This window comes from Pelophylax lessonae, assembly GCF_965119305.1.
Source record: "Pelophylax lessonae genome assembly, chromosome: 4".
NCBI classification, from domain to species: Eukaryota; Metazoa; Chordata; class Amphibia; order Anura; family Ranidae; genus Pelophylax; species Pelophylax lessonae.
In genome coordinates this window covers 517,064,237-517,078,642 of record NC_138771.1, presented here as the reverse complement: position 1 = coordinate 517,078,642, position 14,406 = coordinate 517,064,237, and the positions used below count along the sequence as shown (strand labels likewise).

At 43.0% G+C, this 14,406-nt stretch overlaps 1 protein-coding gene across 1 annotated transcript in view; it reads right to left on the bottom strand.

The window, feature by feature from the left end:
- The window catches only part of DENND11 (DENN domain containing 11), a 49,438-nt gene extending 44,651 nt beyond the window's left edge, over positions 1–4,787 (bottom strand). The window contains exon 1 of the mRNA XM_082252814.1: positions 4,503–4,787. Within this exon, the coding sequence (XP_082108940.1) occupies positions 4,503–4,713 (211 nt within the window). The 5' untranslated portion in view covers positions 4,714–4,787. The remainder of the gene's footprint in view (positions 1–4,502) is intronic.
- Between the last annotated feature and the right edge of the window lie 9,619 nt (positions 4,788–14,406).

Here is a 14,406-nt window from a genome sequence, read left to right as displayed (position 1 = left end):
TAGGTAAGCTTATAATGAGGGCTACCTATAGGTAAAAGCAAGAGATGGAAGCTCACCTCCACTTTAAACTGCTCGTTTCTGTCTAGGGGATTGGAGAGCGGAGATATACTTACCTAATCCTCCCATTTCCCAGCACAAGACCAGTCCCTGCTGCTCCTGACCAACCGTGGTTCAGCGATCTTGTGAGATGGACTGTTCCTGACATCACCATAAACCTGCTCTGAACATGAAGATGTCACGAACAGTCCACCGCTGGATCATGGGGGACCACTTTTTGCCCCTGGAGCGAAGGATCAGGTGAGTATATAGCTTTCTGGTCCCTCATTGACAAAACAAGCAGTTAACCCATGTGGTGGGGTACAGCCCCACTGCATGAAAAACAAAAATTGCCCGGAGTTCAGCAAGCTGAAATTTCATCCATCTTCATTCACAGCACCAGATTGTGATGCAGGTATACTGTGTCGCAACATGCTGCGTTGGGGAAAAAAATAGTGCATATCCTACTTTTTTCCAGCACGCACTAACGCAGTGCGAACGCATTAGGCAAGGCTGCCCAGCACATTACAATTCTTTTGATGTGAATGGATCCTAAAAACTTTAATTCAGGCTCCAGATGCTTGTGCCGTGAAGTTATTCATTCTCAGAGATCACAACAAGAACCTTAAGGCTCCTTTCACACTATCCGTCCGTCGGACGGATTCCGTTTTTCTCAGCTGGGGATCGAGCCGCCGATCCCCCGTTGAGCAGGAGGATGACAGCTGTGTCAGTTGTCTGTGTCAGCTGTCAGTTCCCCATGCATCTCTATGGGGGAAATCGGATGGGAACGGACCGTCGGTCCGTTCTCATCCGATCCGCTGGACGGATGGAAAATAGGGTTTCCATCCGTCCAGATTTGACGGATCGGATGTCAGCGGACATGTCTCCGCTGACATCCGATCCCCCATAGAGATGCATGGGGGGACCGTTCAGATCCGCCAACAAAAACGGACAGGCGGATCTGAACGGTCCGCCTGTGTGAAAGGGCCCTTAGATGAATTTGACACTTCTGTTAAACGGAAATGTTAACAGATAGTGCATGCATTAATGAACTGCAATGCCATTCATTTTGAAAGGCCCCAATGCATTAAAGGGTAACTCCACCTTTATATAGAAAATAAAACAATTCAGTATATACAACTGCTACACATGCCATATTACAATTTAAAGGCAGAGATCATGTTTAGAACATGTTGCATGATATACTTGTATTTAGTGTGTAACATGTTCCAGCATTACCACTGATAGGTAACATAATTGATTATCACATTACAAAAAGGTATCTAAAAGTGGATGGGACATATTAGGCAGCAAGTATACATGTTGTCCCTGAAGTCGATTTGTTTAAAACAGAAAGAAAATGGGCCAGTGTATGGATTTCAACAACTGACAAAGGCAAATTTTTAACAGCTAGATGACAGTCAGAGAAACTCCAAGACTGAAGCTCTCGTGGGATGTTTCTGGTCTGAAGCAGTCAGGACCGACCAAAATTGGGCCAAGGAAGGTAAACTGACCAGCCAAGTGACGGGGTCATGGGAAGGCAAGGCTCACTGATGCAGATAGACAGTGAAGGCTGGTCTGTGTAATCAGATTTAATAAAAGGGTTACTGTAGCTCAAATTGCTGAAAAGGGTAATGCTGAATCTGATAGGAAGGTGTCAGAACACACAGGGCACAGAAGTTTGTTGTGTATGGGGCTGTGTAGTCACAGACAGGTTCAGGGTGCCCATGCTGACCTGTGTCCACAGCCAAAAGTGCCTACAATGGGCATGTAAGCATCAGAACTGGATCATGGAAGAAGGTGACCTGGGCTAGTGAATCATAAGGATGGCCAGGTACATGTGTAACTTACCTGGGGAAGAGATGGCACCAGGATGCAGTATGGGAAGGCGGCAAGCTGCTGGAGGCAGTTTGATGCTTTGGGCAATGTTCTGCTGGGTCCTGCCATTTATATGAATGGTATTGTATAACATACCACCTACCTAAACATTGATGCTGACCAACTACATCCCTTCGTGGAAATGGTATTCCCTAATGGCAGTGGCATTTTGCAGTACCACAATGCACCCTGCCACACTAAAAATGGTTCAAGTATTTTTTATTTTTTCTCTACTCTAAAATTCAGATGTCATCATTACTGGGTCCTCCCAATTGTCCTGCTTGAACGTGGAAGTGATGATCCTTGGATGGAGTCATGACACAAGTTGATACAATTTTCTTGTTCAGTAACAAAAGTTTGTTGTGGCTTATATTTTATACGAACACAAAAATGTACACAGCATGGAAGATAGCCCACAAAGTTGGAATGTTCCGTACAGTTTGAGAAGATTGTCATCATCTCAAGAAGACTTCTTAGCATGAAATGATGGGCTTACAGTTCTCCATATGTGTTGGACACTTGTGGAAGACATGTACAGTACTCATTATATCATTGTATTTTCTTTGTTATTGTGAAATACTTTAATAAAAACATTGAAAAAGAAAAATGGTTCAAGTATTTTGGGGAATAGAAGTTTGAGGTGTTGACTTGGCCTCCAAACTCTCCAGATCTCAATCCAAACAAGCATTTGTGGGATGTGCTGGAAAAACAAGTCTGATCCATGGAGGCCCCACCTCACAATTTACAGGGCTTAAAGTGGTTGAACAGCCCAAACATTTTTTACTTTAATGCATTCCTTGCATTAAGGCAAGTTATATTTAGGTGCCAGATTCCCCACTCACCCTCCCTTTTACCTACATGAGCCCCTATTTGATCCAGCGCCGTGCACATCTGCAGCTCTTTTCTCCCCTCGCTTCCGGGTCTCGTTGGGGCACCAGGAGCCATTAGCTCCCAACGCTGTCAAACAAAACCAGTGATGAGGGAACAGGGCCAAGTCCAGCTGTGTCAATGGATGCAGCAGCGGGGCTCGAGTGCAAACACACATGAGTTTCACATGGGGACACTGGACAAAGGGGAGGGGCCAGGAATGCTAGCGGGGGGGGACCCAAAAAAAGGAGGAGGTTTGCAGCCGCTCTGTGCAATTATATTACACAGAGCAGGTAAATATAGACCTGTTTGTTATTGAAAGAAATAAAAAATGACCTTTACAATCACTTTAGCTACTTCTGGACCGGAAAGATTTCCCCCCTTAATGACCAGGCCATTTTTTGCGATTTGGCACTGCGTTACTTTAACAACTGCGCGATCGTGCAACGCTGTACCCAAATAAAATTGATGTCCTTCCCCCCACAAACAGCTTTCTCTTTATTTGCTCACCTGTGTGATATTTTTTTTTTCCCAGAATTGTCACTCAAGTTTGTTTATAGCGCAAAAAAAAAAAAAATGTATATATATATATATATATATATATATATATATATATATATATATATATATATATATATATATATATATATATATAGCCCTTTCTGCTATATAACATTCCCAAGAAAAAATATTAAAACGTTTTTTCATCATTTTAGGCCAATTAGGAATTCTGCTACATATTTTTGTTAAAAAAAAAATCAGAATAAGCATATTTTGATTCTTTTGCGCAAAAGCTTTGCATCTACAAACTAGGGGAAAGATTTGTCATTTTAATTTTTTTTACTAGTAATGGTTGTGATCTGCGATTTTTAGCGGGACTGCAACATTGCGGCGGACAGATCAGACCCCTAACTGACATTTTTGACACTTTTGGGGGGGGGGAACCAGTGACATTACTACAGTAATCAGTGCTAAAAAATATGCACTGTTACTGTAATGACACTGGCAGGGAAGGTGTCAACTCAGGGGTGATCAAAGAATTAAGCATGAGCCTAAGGGAGTGTTTTCTAACTGTATGGGGGAGGGACTTGTGGAATCAACACAGAGACCTGTGATGCTAAATAGGAGGATCCCATGTCCTCTATGTTCATTCCAGAGAAAACAACGGTCTGCTAGGTTTACAACAGCAAACCATCATTCTCTCTCAGCGGGAAGCGATCGTGGGTGCATGGCGGCAATCACGGTGGCTGGCCCCGTGGATCGGCTTCCCTGCTTCCTAGCGGTTTGCGAAGCCAGCCAGCGGCAGTATTGGCAAGTGGTTAAAGGATCTGCTACTGACAGCCTGGTGCCAGATACCACAGTATATCTTCAGAGGTGTAATGGGGCCCAGGCATTGGCCGGTCGGGGCTGTTTTGGCAGCAAAAAGAGACCTGCTCAATATTAGGTGGGCAGTCATAAAATTATAGCTGATTGGTGTATAGAATTTTATTTTATTCTTTGTGTATAGTATATTTTTTTCTATACAATATAAATGTAAGGCATGAGCACACATATTTATTTATTTATATATATATATATATATATATATATACACACACACATATATCAGAAAGTGATTATAGATGGATAGACACAAACATATCACATGATATAGGTCTCTCCTTTGCCTTCCATTGCAGGCCCAGGTAGATCCCCATCCCCCCTTCCCTGCCTCCACTCACCGCTCCTGGGATCGAATGTGACCACAAACACAGCCACGATACGGTCGTCCTCCAGCTGTGGAAGAGGGGAGAGCTCTCCGGGCGGCAGTCTCTTCCAGCTGGCCCCATACTTCTTAGGCCACTTGTCCCCCTGCTCGGGCTCTGGAGCAGGACTCACTCCGGGCCCCTCGGCCCAGTCAAGCAGCGGAGCCCGGTCCGTCCGCCCGGCCATTCCGCTGTGAGCCGTCAGCAGCAGCAGTGCTAGCAACCCGGGCGGCGGAAGTCAGGGGGCGGGGCCACTACCTGTAAAAGTGCTCCATCTCCAGCAATCCACTGGACGGGGATAGACCACTTTCACATTCGTACGTCACTTCCGGCCCAGATGCTGAATGTGTCACCCAGAGACACAAAGGGAGCTGTCTGCTGACTGATAATGGGCCCATTGTGCCCCCCTGTGTACCAACTGCAGACATCCACTGGGCCCCCAGGAGACCCTCATCTGTGGCCCCTGGGAGCTGGCCTGCCTTCTTCTTGCCAGACACAGGCTGTCTGATGAATTATTGATGAAAAGCCATTACAGGGTGAAAAAACACAAGACTGGCTCCCTGTGATCCTGGCACACAGAGCTGCAGGCATTAATATATTTATAAACAGCTATTTATAGGGCTGCTTGTAAATGTCTCTTCTCTGTAGGGCTGATTTCTATGTAAATCAAGTTATTTCTATGTAAAATAGGGGGCCATTTGTCATCGGTACATTACAGAGATAGAAATCCGGAATACCCCCATAAGTCCCAGTTGTAAGGCTCAATAAAACATGCTTCTATCCCTCGGTACACAAAACCAAGAGAAATTACAGAAAAATTATGTGTATATATATCTATATATATAGATATATATATATAAATTCACACTATATTGTCAAAAGTATAGGGACACCTGCCTTTACAACTTCATTGGCATCCCAGTCTTAAACTGTAGGGTTCAATATTGAGTTGACCCACCCTTTGCAGCTTTAACAGCTTCAACTCTTCTGGCACGCAGTCTCTGCGCTGATGTTGGACGAGAAGGCCTGGCTCGCAGTCTCCGCTCTAATTCATCCTAAAGGTGTTCTTTCAGATTGAGGTCAGGACTCTGTGCAGGCCAGTCAAGTTCCTCCACCCCAAACTCACTCATCCATGTCTTTAAGGACCTTGCTTTGTGCACTGGTGCAGTCATGATGGAACAGGAAGGGGCCATCCCCAAACTGTTCCCACAAAGTTGGGAGCATGAAATTGTCCGAAATGTCTTGGTATGCTGACGCCTTAAATGTTCCTTTCACTGGATGTAAGGGGCCAAGCCCAACTCCTAAAAAAACACCCCACACCATAACCCCCCCTCCACCAATTTATTTGGCTAGTGCACAAAGCAAGGCCCATAAAAAAATGTTTTTTTTTTAACAGGTAATAAAATAGTAAAAACCAAAAATAATAATTGAAAAGAGAAAGGAAAGGAAATCAAGGAGTTAATTAGGGCTGATTAGAGTAAACTAAGGGGGATAAACAGAGGAACTTTATATAAAATTAAAAAAACACATATTTTACTTGTCAGGTTGCTTTAACTGACATCTTTTGCAGATCTAAGTTCATCCCTTTGATCTGCAGATGAATGAACAGAAAGATACAAATGTAACAATATGTAACATTGTATCTTATAATTGCAGTCTGGAGCGGTGCTCTTTATAAACACTGATTCAAACTGTTTTTTGACAAGTAGAGCTTCTGACCTCTCTGTAATGCCTGCTAAGAATAGTTACAGCCAGCAATTACAGTATACTGGGAGGGGGGTCCTAGAAGTAGAGCAGAGAGATTGGACATTCTACACGTGTGTAGCATGCCCAAAGTCTGCAACTAGCTGAAGTCCAAATGCAGACAAAAATTTTAAATTTAAGAGGCATCTGGGCAAAGGCATAAATAGAACCTTCAGGGCCCCGGTGCAAGAAACCATGAAGGTCCTCCCTGGCCCCTGACCGGAGCCCTTCCCACTGATCCTGGGGCTCTTTATTCCCATTGTGGGACCCTTTATTAAGGTACCGGAGTGGGCCACCTTCCTACCCTCTTGGGGTCCCCCCACAGTGGTGGAATGCCAGAGCCCAGTCGCAAGTGTGACCTTTACGACCCTGGTTGTTACGCCACTGGTGTCAGTAGTTTTTTATTTTTGTTGTTTTTGTATGATTATTTTTTTTACCATTTTATTTATTTTGCGATTTAATTTTTTATTACTTTCTACATATTTTTTAGGACCTTTGTTAAAATATCAGGGGTCCAAACAGACCCCTGATGTTCCACTTTTTTGAGAGAAAAGGGACTGAGGACAGATTTTTCAGTCCTGTTCTCTGCAGCCTCAGTTTCACAGAATGAATGAACAAGAATAGCTCTGTACAGAGCTTTCCGTTCATTCATGAACTGAGACATAGTAAATATAGTTTATTGTGCCCCAGCTATGAATAATTAAAAAAAATCAGGGACCACAAAAAGCTGATACCAGGTCACATTTCAGAATTTACTTAACTTGCATGTAGGTAATACATATAAGGATGCAAATTCAGTAATGATTCAAGAGCTGCATTAATATGTGGCATTTATATCTGCCTGGATTTCAGTTTTTGTTGTCTGTGTTCCTTCACTTCCTGCCACGGAGACTCAACAGGAAGTGAAGTGTAATCTCTCAAAGCAAGGGAAAAGTGTGTTGTCAAGGGAACAGGTGTCCCCATTGCATGACTTCCTTCTGCTTCCTGTTCTGGTGACAACCATAATATTTTAAATTTCCCATTACTTTCTGTCTGTCTTAGTGAGTATGGCCACCTATGCAATTTAACCACTTGACGTCTGCTCACATTGCTGCTACTGCGGCAATGTGGCTCGTTATCGTCCAGCGATGTAGACCTACGTCGCTGGACTCCTCCCCCTGTAGACGGCGCTCCAGCTGTTTTCAGTCACAGCGGGAGTCGGGCCAGGGAAGGAGCGGCGGCGATCTTCCCCAATCGTCGGGGAATCGAGTGTGGAGATCCGCCCGCTTGTGTAAACAGAGCGGGCGGATCTCCTAAGTGACAGGCAGGGACAGATAGCAGGGTTCAGCATAGCTGAACATGCGATCTGTCCCTGACTCACTCAGTCACCTCCCCCCACACGTTAGTAAGCACCAGGCATACATTAACCCCTCCCTCTCCAATAAAATTAACCCGTTCCCTGCCAGTGTCATTTTTACAGTAACAGTGCATATATATAGCACTGATTACTGCAGTAATGTCACTGGTACCCCCAAAAGTGTCAAAAATGTCAGTCAAGGGTCCGATCTGTCCGCCTCAATGTCGCAGTCCCGCAAAAAAATCGCAGATCGCCGCCATTACTCGTTAAATAAAAAACACCAAAAATGACAGAAATCTTTCCCTTAGTTAGTAAACGCAATAACTTTTGCGCAAACCAATCAAAATACGCTTATTGTGATTTTTTTTACCAAACATAGGTAGCAGAAAACAAATTGGCCAAAAATTTTTAAAAAATTTGATTTTTACATTTTTTTTGGGGGGGGGGGGGAATTTCATATAAAAATTTTTTAAAAATATTGTTATTTTTTCTAAATAAACGCTCTTTTTTTGTTTAAAGCGCAAAAAGTAAAAAGCGCACAGGTGATCAAATACCACCAAAAGAAAGCTCTGTTTGTGGGAAAAAAAGGACGTAAATTTTCTTTAGGTACGGCGTTTCATGACCGCGCAATTGTCAGTTAAAGTCGCACAGCGCTGAATCGCAAAAAGTGGCCTGGACGTAAGACAGCAAAATCCTCCGGTGGTAAAGTGGTTAAAGGGGGCATACTTCTAGCAAGTTTTGCAGCACTGTAAGCTCCTGGTTTACAGAACGTCAGGACTCCACTGCCCATATGATATAATGCAGAATTTATTACCACCTAAATTTAAAGTGAAAGGCGGCTCAAATAAATGACAACTTTCCAAAAAGGAAGAATTTGCTTATAGGTTCAATGTCAGGGGGCTCCTGGGGGCCCAATCTATAATAATGTAAAAAACTGTAAACATGCCGTCACCTGCTGTCACAAACCCAGCTGAGCAGTATTATGTTTTGTACGTGACAAGTTTACTTTACAATACAAGTTTAGTTACAATACAGTTTTGTTACAATGTAAGATACGATTCAAGTTAATGTGTCATGTAATGGAATAAAGGGCCATAGACAGCAAAGAACAGGAATAGAGGGAGAGCAGTCAGATCTATAAATAAAGACTACATGCTGAGCTCTTCCCAGGAGCCGGAAAGTGGGACAACATAAATATTCAATGATAGGTATGGGGTAAGTGTGCCAATGCAGGAGGAAAAAAACTCCACTCATTTGTTACTTTGTCTTCAATAACCCCCCTGGGGGCGAGCAGAAACTGAGAGAACCAAAGAAACCAAAGCAATTCATTTTGAATTTCTGGGCCTTATTGCTATGGCCTCATTGTTTTAGATGCCCATGTGAATGAGCCTTACCCACTTGATGTCCAGAAGATTTACCTCCCCTTCATGACCAGGCCATTTTTTGCCATACGGCACTGCGTTATTTTATCTGACAATTGCGTTGTCATGTAACGCTGTACCCCAAAAAAAATGTTGTCCCTTTTTCCCCACAAATAGAGCTTTCTTTTGATGGTATTTGATCACCCCTGCAGTTTTTTTTTTTTTTTGCACTATAAACAAAAAATGACCGACAATTGTGGAAAAAAAAAAACAATATTTTTTAATTTCTGCTGTAAAACAAATCCAATAAAAAAAAAAAATGGAAAAAATTGAATTTCTTCATAAATTTAGGCCAATATATATTCTGCTACGTTTTTGGAAAAAAAAAATCCTAATAAGCGTATATTGATTGGTTTGCGCAAAAGTTATAGCGTCTAGAAACTAGGGGATATTTCTATTAATTTTTTTTTTTTACTAATAATGGCAGTGATCAGCGACTTATAGCTGGACTGCAATATTGCCGGGGACATTCTGACACTTACACTTTTGACACTTTTTGGGGACCAGTGACACTAATACAGTGATCAGTGGCTGTGAAGGGGTTAACAGGAGCGATTAAAGGGTTAACTGTGTACCTAGCCAGTGTTTATGTGAACTGCGGGAGGTGCTTTTACTAGAGGAAGATATGGAATTTGTTCCCGCCTTTTAGAAAGGTGATCTGCCTTGTTTACATAGGCAGTTCGCTGTTCTGCTTCTCTGCCAAACGATCGGCGGGTGCTGGCGGACATCGGGCACCGTGCACCTGCCAATCAGTTGATTATACAGAGTGAAAGCGATCGGCCATAGGCGGGCATGCACGCCCCCTGCAAAGAAGTGTCAGATCATGTACATATACGTGATCTGAGGCACACGTGCCACCCTGTAGCGGTGAAACTGGTATAGTGCAGACTTTAGGTGGTTAAAACAGATGTAAAACCAGTCGCTAAAATTTCATATAAGCTGTAATATGTAAATGCCATTTCCAAAATTGTTTTTGATTTTCATCAACCTGCACAGATGTCTCTCAGATCGCCCCTGAACTCACACTGAAATCCTGGTTTGAAATTGTGCATAGCTGAACTCGCACGATTTCAAACCTACCTTCAGTGTGAACCTAAACTAAAAAAAATCCAGAAATATCAGGTTTGGGCAAACTGACCCTTTAAGTCAATCAAGCCCTGCATGCTTGCACCTGTTCTCTAGGTCTTTCCAGAAGGCAATTTGGTTTAATTACAACCGCCCCTAGGCATTGCAGCCTGTCTCCAAGCGTTGATAGAGCAGGTAATGTCAGGTGCATGGGGAACACTATATATTGAGGGATCTAGAGGGGCTGGCCCTTTAGATTGTCAGCAATGGGTGTAGTTGCAAGTTAAAAGTTGTGTGCACTGTGTTGGGGATAGAACACTCTTTATACTGTTCAAGGATCAGGTAACTGGATTGTATAAAATATTAGTGTTTGGGGTACCTGTATATTGTTCTACAGCACTCACAAATTTGTAGTGATGTTTGTTGCCTTATCCATAAGCAAAAGCCTGAAGCTTCTTGTCAAAAAATGGGTTTTCCATACTTCTGTTTTTCACTTCTGCTCAACTGGTAACCTTTTTTGTATCAACTTTGTTTCTACATGTTAATCTTTTCAATTTTATCATCTGTCTGCTCTGTTTAGGCTTTTAATGTGTGGCTTATTTTTATATTTTTGTTTTAACAGGCTTTTAGGCCTTGTTTGCACTGGCATATTTAGGTGGACACATAAGCGAGGGCTGTGTGTGAGCGCCTTGATGGGGTTGCACAGTTCCATGCATCCCTGTATCGGCAGCCACATTTCTCAATTGGGATGCAGTGGCTGCATGCACAGAGCTGTTACTCCCCTTTTGACAGCTGTGCAAGCATGGGTGCGATCAAACTGGGGGCAGTGGCCATGTTTATGCTGCTGCATGCCATTGGCATGAATGGGAAATGTCCCTTGCACACAGCCTTAAGTGCACCAGTGTGAATGAGGCTTTCTAGAAGGACCTTCTGAAAACCATCAGGATGTATAATGGGACATAAGTGTGTGTGTGTTTGTTTTTTTTTTTTTTTTTTGTGGATATGCATAAAAATAGTTGTCCTTTCACAGTAAACATGATGGCAGAAAAAGACCGAATGGTCCTTTGAGTCAGCCCCCATTTTATTTATTTTAGATCAAGTTGTCCCAAGGCTGTTAAACCCATTTAATGTTGACAGACTCACTACTACCTCTGCTGGAGGAGGTGACCATTGGGCTCAATTCAAAAGCCAATGTACTAAGGATCCTTATTTAGAAAGTTGATTTTCTGAGCGGAAATAAAGCTTAAAATTTGCCATATGACGGTGTGAATGTGCTAGTATGTAATTGCTTTTGTAGTGGTTTTTATGTATATGTATATATGTGTATATGTATATATATATGTATGTATATGTATATATGTATGTATATGTATATGTATGTATGTATATATGTATGTATGTATATATATGTTGCCTGATTTGAAGACTCCAGATTTGCAAACTTCAGTAAGGATTTAAAGCTGAACCCTGGGGAAATTTAAAAACCACCCTTGCAGTGGAATTGGGGGCTATTAACACCAGCTGCTGGTGATGCGCTGATGCAGCGCATCACTTAACTTTTTTTTTTTAACGCACTGCTAGCACTGGTGTGAACTATGCCATTGGAAACCAAATAACCTACATTCTATGCGTTTGATGCAGAAAAAAATGCACCTGGCCTGCATGTGGTGTGAACTAGCCCTCAAACTGGTGATCTACTCTTCTCGTCGCTGCAGTGTTGCGGGTAGACCCATGGCCATAGCACTTATGGCACTTTTCCACTGCAAGTACCGGCTTGGCCCGGTTTGCTTTTCCACTGCGGTACCGCATGGTATAGTGTCGGAACGGTTTGGTACGGTATAGGTTTGCTTTTCCACTAAAGTAGTACTAAAGTTAAGTGGGTGGGATAACAACGGGGTAGGTGGGATTCTCTGACCAATCAGTGGCTAGTAGTGACTGCATGCAAAGGACTGTGGGATATGGTACCAGTTTGGTACCTGTTGGAACCACAATCGAGTAGGTACTGTTTTTTCAGAGCCGTACCGTTCGGTTCCATGCAGTGGAAAAGCAAACCTATACCGTACCGAACCGTTCCGACCCTATACCATGCGGTACCGCAGTGGAAAAGCACAAAAGCGTGCCGAACCGGTACGGTTCCATGCAGTGGAAAAGCACCAATAGATTGCTGATCCTGCATTGTATGTGGTGACGACGGGGTGCGGCCAACCAGCGAAATGCCAGAAAGAGTTTACAGGGGAGGAGCAAGGGAAGTAAAATCACTTTTTAACCACTTGTCGACCGCCGCAAGTAAATATACTGTGGTGGTCAGCCCCGGCCAGGCAAAGTGACGTATATAAACGTCACTAGCCTGTCACCGGCTTGTGAGCCAATAGCGGGCGCGCGCCCGCTGCGGCTCGTTCACTAAGCAGTCAGTGCGTGTGACCGGCGGACCCGATGTCCACCGGTCACTCGGCGATCGTCGGTAGAGAGGGAGAAAGGCAGGCGGCTAATGTAAACAAGCCGCCTGTCATTCTCCCCTGTGTAAAAATGGAGATCAGACGGTTCTACTATGTAGAACCGTTGATCTGTTTTTACAATAGTAGCCATGTCCCATCACAGTTAGAAGCACGCCCCCTAGGACACACTTAACCCCTTCCCTCTCCAATACAGTTAACCCCTTCCCTGCCAGTGTCATTTTTACAGTAACAGTGCATATGTATAGCACTGATTACTGCAGTAATGTCACTGGTAACCCCAAAAATGTCAGTCAAGGGTCCGATCTGTCCTCCGCAATGTTGCAGTCCAGCAAAAAAAATCGCAGATCGCCGCCATTACTTTTTTAAAAAAAAAAAAAACACCAAAAATGACAAATCTTTCCCTTTGTTAGTAAACGCGATAACTTTTGCGCAAACCAATCAAAATACGCTTTTTGCGATTTTGCGTTTTTTTTTTTTTTTTTTACCAACATATGTAGCATAAAACAAATTGGCCGAAAATGTTAAATTTAGATTTTTACATTTTTTTTCGGGAGTTTCATATAAAAAAATGTGAAAAATATTGTTAGTTTTGCAAAATTTGCGCTCTTTTTTTGTTTATAGCGCATGATCAAAAAATCGCACAGGTGATCAAATACCACCAAAAGAAAGCTCTGTTTGTGGGAAAAAAGGACGTCAAATTCGTTTAGGTACAGCGTCGCACGACCGCGCAATTGTCTGTTAGTCACGCAGTAAAAAGTCGCAAAAAACTCCCTGGTCAGGAAGGGGGTAAAATCTTCCGGAGCTTAAGTGGTTAATGGCACCCTAGGTAAAAACACACATTAAGTCCTTCTGTGGGTATAGAGGGATGATCATGCACAGGTTTTCAAGTTTCTGAAGTGTTCAGCTTTAAAGTGAGGGAAGCAAAAATGTTTCCTTGGCTTTAGATGGGAAAGTTGGAGCCCCTCTCAGGTTTGTACTGTTAGGCACACTGTTCGAGAGCTTTCTCACTTCTGACCTGAGTATTTTAACACAGTGAGAGGAACATTCCACAATTCCACTGCAACACAAATATTCTTTTCTTTAGCAAAGTAGAGTTTAGAGCATGGGTGTCCAACCTTTTGGCTTCTCTGGGCCACATTGAGTGTAGAGAAATTTTCTCGGGCTGCATATTAAATATATACTATAGTTAAGGTATACAAGTAATAAAATGCCGCCGCGCCCCTTACAGCACCCCCTGCACTAATTTAACACCACTAGAGGATGATGAAATGGAATCAGTATACAGAGGTTTACTTCTTCTGAGTGATAATAAAGGAACACTCAGTGATTTGAAGTGATCATGGTGGTAGGAGTCAGAAACACTGCACATGCTCCCCTCCCCCCTCTGAGGCAGTCTCTGCCTACCATTAGTTGGAAGCTGCTGTGGCCGTGCCCCAAACCTGACTTCCTTACTCCCCAGCAAAAATAAAATTGTCAGGGGGCAGTGGGCCGCATTGCCTGAGGTTCCGGGCCGCAGGTTGGACATACCTGGTTTAGAGGCTAGGCTAGAGTCCTTGTAAGAATGTGCCTGTGTTGCAGACTTTCCATCACTCTTGTAAATCTGTTGTCAGCAGGACAGGAAGTGAAGTGTAAATCTCTCTAATGGAGCCATAGATGTGAGCAAAACCTGATGAATTAAAAAACTATCTTTTCCATTTAAAATGAAGTGTTGGGGTGCACTTAACTTTTGCTTTCATATGACCCAAAGCTGGCTAATAGTGCTTTGTTTTTAAAGGAAGAATTTGGGCTATAAAAAACAAACCATAGAAAGTGTCTTTCTGCTGTAATTTTTTTTTTCTCTCTCCCCTCTCCCTGCAGAG